Here is a 6,000-nt window from a genome sequence, read left to right on the forward strand (position 1 = left end):
AGTCCTGATTCCATGACTGTCTTAGCCAAAAGCAGAGTGGGAGAGGGGAAAACAATTTAAAACAAAACACAGCAAAAGCCAAGAAGAGGGGGAAAACATTGAAAGAGTAATCACTTTATTTGCCCATAATTGGGTATAATGAGACATTATAATGCTAATTGTGCTGTTATACTGGTCTTTTTAAAACATCAATTATTTCAGAATGTTGGAGATAGAGTACAGCTAAAAGTTGAAGGTAAACTGGTAAAAGCCTGCATGCTATTTTGGCACATATGAATTCCTCATTGTTGTAATGTCCATGAATGGGTGGAGTATTTATTAAATAAAGACTAAAAGCATGGCACTTCAAACATTTTTTTAAAGTCAGCTACCTATATTCTGACTTTACTACATGGATAAGCATTAGCTTTCACATAGGGTACTTTAATATTCCTCCTGTTCATTACAACAACTCAATTTCCTACTAAAAAGAAATAATAAAGAAAAATAGAGACAAACTCTGAGACTTTTTTTTACATGTACAGTAATATAATAAGACTAAAGATTTTAAACTAGCCTTAGATATATTTCAGCTTTCAAAATTGATGTATAAAAACTATTTTCCCAACATATAAAATTTATGGAAATTATTTCCATAAAACTATATGAATTCAAAATACTGAATTAACAGTGGGAAGATTCATTTATGAACACCAAAAACAACAACAGCACCAACATTTTACCAGCATAGCATAGAAATGACAGCTCTCTTCCAGTTAAAGGGTAACTGCTAATTCCCTCCACCTTCCATTAGTGAAGGATGGGGTGCATAATGACAAAGCAAAAGTGAGGCACTGAGGCAGAAGGTAAAAGATAATAAGGATACCAGGAAGAAATTGATTTCCAAACTCAATCCAGACTGCTAGGAACACTTGTTTTCTTTAGGCTTAATATCATTAAATATACTATACAAAGTCACCTCTAGGGACTGTAAGACCCCAGAAAATTGCTTCGTGTCTTCTTTCACCTTTTGAAATTGCAGTATTCTGAGTGAATATCAAACTATAAAGAATGAGTACAATGGAAGTGTGCCCAGTGGAAACTGGGCTGAGTGGAAACTTTTCCTTAAAACAGTAGCCCAGGTGGAAGACTCCAGCTCTGGGAAAAGGAATATTGCTCTTTGGTTTTGATAACAGGCACAAGGAGGAGGTCTTGACGTTGTAAGATTAGGACACATTTAAGCATGATTGAGCAGGGCCATTCCCTTTCTTCATCCTCATCTGACTGCTGCTTATCCGAATTAGGGCTGAGACATTTAGAATTCCTTTAAAACATTGGAGCAAAGGCTTTTTGTTTTGTGGCTTTATGATCATATTCAGGGCAATAATCTTGAATGAGGAAAGAGAAAGACCATGTCCCTTGGACTTAAAGTGTTTCAGAATCTCTGGAGGAGCCATCTGGTTTAAAAAGGCACTTGCACAATTCTAATATGCTGCAATACATGGGAAAACAATCTTTTTATTGTGTAAGTTTCAGAAAAAAGCAAAGCAAACTATCTTAGCTGTTCATCTTCAAACTATAGTTTGCATATGTATGATTCACAAAAAGCAGGATTATTCTCCTCTTCAAGAGATGATATCAGAATTTCTGAAAGACATTTTCATTTATGATACTAACTAGAGGGAGCTTGACATTTTATAAACATAAAAATATTAAGGCCAATTATACATGTGATAGAAGTAGAGAAACCTCAATTTTATTTTTTTAATTTTTTTAAATTTTTTATCAGAGTTTGGGATGGAAATGCTATAAAATTTGGTTGTGATGATTATTGTACAACTATAAATGTAATAAAATTCACTGAGTAATCAAACCTCTTCTAAATTAGCAAAATCCTAAACTCTACTATAGCACTACCAACCTAACTTTCATATCTATATTAAAATTAAACTTCAGAACTCCAAATGCATTGTGAATCTTACTCTGTCAATACTGCACAGTGTGATGCTCCAAGGAAGTTTAATGAATAGATGTTTTTAAATGAGGAAAAAGATGAAGACCACAAGGTGCTTATTTATTTCCTGTTCAAGTTTTAAAGATCAGTCTGCTGCGGGGACCATAATCCCCAAAGAAAAATATTTTCATGAAATTATGCTATGGTACTTGGTTGCATTTAATAAAAAGAAATCATCTAATTTCCCATACTACAGTCCATGACCTTCCCAACAAAATGTTCCAATATGAACTGACTGCCTTGATAACAGAACACATATCTCCTAGGACTAGAACAGGACTTTGTGAGGAAAAAAATTCTTGCCTCTCCCTGAATCCAATCACAACCTGAATGTACTGTATAAAAATAAACCAAGGTCATCATTATTCCCTCTCATTGTGATTTGGCTTGCCTTCAAATTACATACCCAGTATATCTGAAATAACTGCACCGCCTCCATTAACTGAGTTTGCCATCATTTTAATCAATGTATCTTTTCAAAATGAAAGGCAGAAATGTCAAATTCCTCCCATTATGGATTCCTTTAACTCTCTAATCTACATTAAATAAAAGCTTGTCTTTGAGAAATAATATATGATTTGAAGAATTATAACTAGCATCAATTTTATTTTAAAATGTAAGTGGGAAAAGATTCAACTACAATGAATCTCTTCAGACAAGGGTGATTTCCTATGAAACTTGTAAAGCTTAAGTCTTAAAGCTCTTCACTTATATTGCCCCCCCCCAACTCCTACCTAATTTTGTATTCATATAATTCTGTATTACTTTCCCTAAAAGAGTCCCCTTCCTCCAATTGAAAAACTCAGGCCCCATAAAACCTAGTTCTGCTTCTTCCTCCAAGGTTTGTTATGATCTGTCTTACTCCAGTTTGCCAATTTCTTTAAAAATGTTGTGTATTTAAAATTGAAAATAAAAAACATAAAGGAAAATTATCTTTAAAGAAAAGTTAATTTTAAATTAGTTTTCAATGTCTCTCTTAAGTAACTTAGTACTCTGTGGTTTAAATGAGTATGTGTGTTTATTATATAAACATACATAGTCACACCAAAATACCATGTCTCTTGTATTTGCAATGCAAGGAAGTTTTAATAAAAAATATGATAAATCATTTTTAATAAGTTAGGGAAATATTACAGTAGAAGGTGGAAGGAGGAAAGTTTGGGAAATCAATTTGTTTTATTTTTTTGATAAAACCACGATGAAGATAATAGAATTAAATAAAAAAGAACCCTGACTTCCAGACAGCAAAGATTTTAATCTCTTTTATTAAACCACACAAGTGGTTAGGAACTTTATGATTTGTTTCACATGTAGCAAATGACTTGGACCACAGAGATTTCAAATGACAACTTTAGGACTAAAGAGGAAGCTCTATTAATATATCTGTACAAATTATGAATTTATATTTCAGGACTGTCTAGCTGGAGTAGAGTCAACCAACACTTCTCTTGCTTAAATAATGTATATTTGCATAGAATACTTTGTCATCTTTTTTTAAAGTCTGGAGTAACTTCTACCTGATATTCTCTACTGTATTTTCCATACTACTATTCCTTGTAAGAGACAGAAACTTTCTTATTAAATTAAAAAGCATATGTATTTAAAATCAGCAATCTCTTTTTCATAGTTAAGATGCCCTTAAAAGACTGCAAATGAAATTCTAAAAAATAATTTTATTAGATTGCAAGATAATTTGTATCATTTTAAAAGTTCTAATGAAATGTATATTTTCAATGAAGTATAATATTCAAGTGATTCTATGCAATACTTAAGCAGTTCTAAAAGTAAACAGTATTTATATTAATGCAGTGTTCTTCTCTATTAATTGGTAACTGTTTTGCTAAGGGAATTTTAAAAACCGGACTCAGATGTCAGTATATTGAAATAGTAATATGCTGTCAACAAATAAAAGTTAATGGATAATATAACTTTGTGCATATCCTCATTTTCTTTTAACAAGCTCATTGTCATCTAGCCTAAGTATTGCCTGATAGTTTTAAAATGTACCCTAATGAAGTCCTAAAGGGCTTGTCCAAAAATGTTAGCTTTCTTCAAATTCTAATAAAGAATTTAAAAAATTATTTGAACATCTATGACAAAGCAGGCAGTATGTTTGCCTTGCTTCATTCCAGAAATAAATCTTTGCTGTTCTTCCTAAATTGTTCTAGATACTGGTTTATGGTTTTAATTCTGTAGCTATATCAATCAATCAATATGTGTGTATTGCAAAGAACAAACACACGCTATTGCATTTTTGTAATATTACTAAATGGAATGATATTTTAATCAGAAAGCAATTCTGATGCACACCAAAGAACTTACAAAATAAGGAAGTTTTATATATAAAAATGTTTTACTATAAAAATCCGGTAGTGTATTTTGTGAATCAATAAATGCATAGTGTTAATATTTTTTCCACAATTTTTTTTTCAGAGACAAAACTTCTGTGGTGACTCTTTTTCCAGAAGAAGTTTTAAATAGTTACTTATTTGGAGAGATTTACTTTCTTTATTCTTAATTATAGATACTGTTCTCATATCTATTTCAGAGTGATTATAATCCACAAATCAATGACAGGAAAAAAAAATATAATCTCATTCATCCATCTCTTTGGGACACATTGTATTTCTCATATATTATCTTTATATATTACTTTTATTGTTGCGCCACAGTCAATTTTTAAATTTTTCATTAGTCTCTATGAATTTCTTAAACAAAATAGTTGTAATTTATATAGAAAAGGCCGAACTAAAAAAATTTATTGAAAACCTAGGTCATCATAGGAATGAAACAACATGGTGATTTCACTGCACAATATGATTAGAAGCCCGTCATGTTTTTCTGTCGTCTTCTCAGTAAAAGTATTTGGTGATTTGCCAGCATAGATCATATCATTAGTTGAAAGAATTTTCATGTTATACTACAGAAAAGAACATTCAAAATACTACAAATATGAGAAAGGAAATTTTAAATTATATATTTATCAATACTTTTCTCCACCTCCATTTATCTACCACAGTTCATTTTATTCTTTCTTTTATCCCCATGATATGCCAGGTAAAATTTTTCTAACCTTGAGGCGGCCACATGTCATTCCCATATAGCAATTAGTTCATTGAGAATATATGTCAGGTCACTACCCCACATGTAACTGTTACTAATTACAGAAAAATCAAATAATCATGATAATAACTCAGATATACAAACGATTTCACAGCATTTAAAATGGTTACAAATAGTTCAAGCCAGTTATGCATATTCTATTACTTCAGTATTTTCTCAAATAAGGAAGATGTGTTTGATTATACTTGCAAAAGAAAAAGTTTAAACTCTAATTCATTTCTATTGACAAGTTTTCCCAATGACAATTATGTACACCTGCACATATATATGTGTGCAGTATATGTAAGATAACATGTATGTTTACTCAAAATCTACTATAAGGTTAAGTTATTCTGCCAAATTCGTGAGCTTGTCAGAAACTAGAAGCTATACAATAGTAAAAAAATATTTTTAGTTGCTTTGTACTTACAACAGTCTTCCACTTCTTCCCACCAAAGCATTTGGAAAAAGTATATATCAAGGCAGCGATAAAAATCTTGGTAAATTTTCTCCCAACTTTATTGCTCCAGTAGGTTTAGGAATGATGACACACCAATCAACTTCAGCAGCCTTTAAAAAATAAGGCTTCAGTTTTTCCTATTTGTTTTCTCTGAAGCTAATTGCCTCCAAGATCTGAGTCCTCTAAGGGGAAAGTGAGTGATCCCAACACTGAGTGAGTCAACATAGTAACTGATGCCAGGATTCTGTAGAGGCCCCTGGATATTTCAAATTCCAGGACTTGCGCAGAAGCAAGTGACCCGCCTTTTCTCTCAAGTTGGTTTCCCATAATAGGACTGCCCATGGACACTACATATAAGGTTGTGCTTCCAGCATGGCAAGTCCTGTGAATGCAAATAGTGTTCAACTGTGTTCTCATTAATATCCAAACCAGAATAGCACAGTGG

General features: G+C 31.9%; 1 protein-coding gene across 6 annotated transcripts in view; it reads right to left on the reverse strand.

Annotated features, from left to right (window-relative positions):
• DMD (dystrophin) overlaps positions 1 to 5,790 on the reverse strand; it is a 2,144,556-nt gene extending 2,138,766 nt beyond the window's left edge. For 5 of the 6 annotated variants that reach the window (XM_047764839.1, XM_047764840.1, XM_047764836.1 and 2 more), the window contains exon 1: positions 5,526 to 5,787. In XM_047764839.1, the coding sequence (XP_047620795.1) occupies positions 5,526 to 5,556 (31 nt within the window). In that variant the 5' untranslated portion in view covers positions 5,557 to 5,787. Of the gene's footprint in view, positions 1 to 5,525 lie in introns of all 6 variants that reach the window. The other variant, XM_047764837.1, reaches the window with a different exon arrangement.
• Positions 5,791 to 6,000: the final 210 nt, after the last annotated feature.

The sequence above is a fragment of the Phacochoerus africanus genome, chromosome X (assembly GCF_016906955.1).
Source record: "Phacochoerus africanus isolate WHEZ1 chromosome X, ROS_Pafr_v1, whole genome shotgun sequence".
In the NCBI taxonomy this organism is placed as follows: domain Eukaryota; kingdom Metazoa; phylum Chordata; class Mammalia; order Artiodactyla; family Suidae; genus Phacochoerus; species Phacochoerus africanus.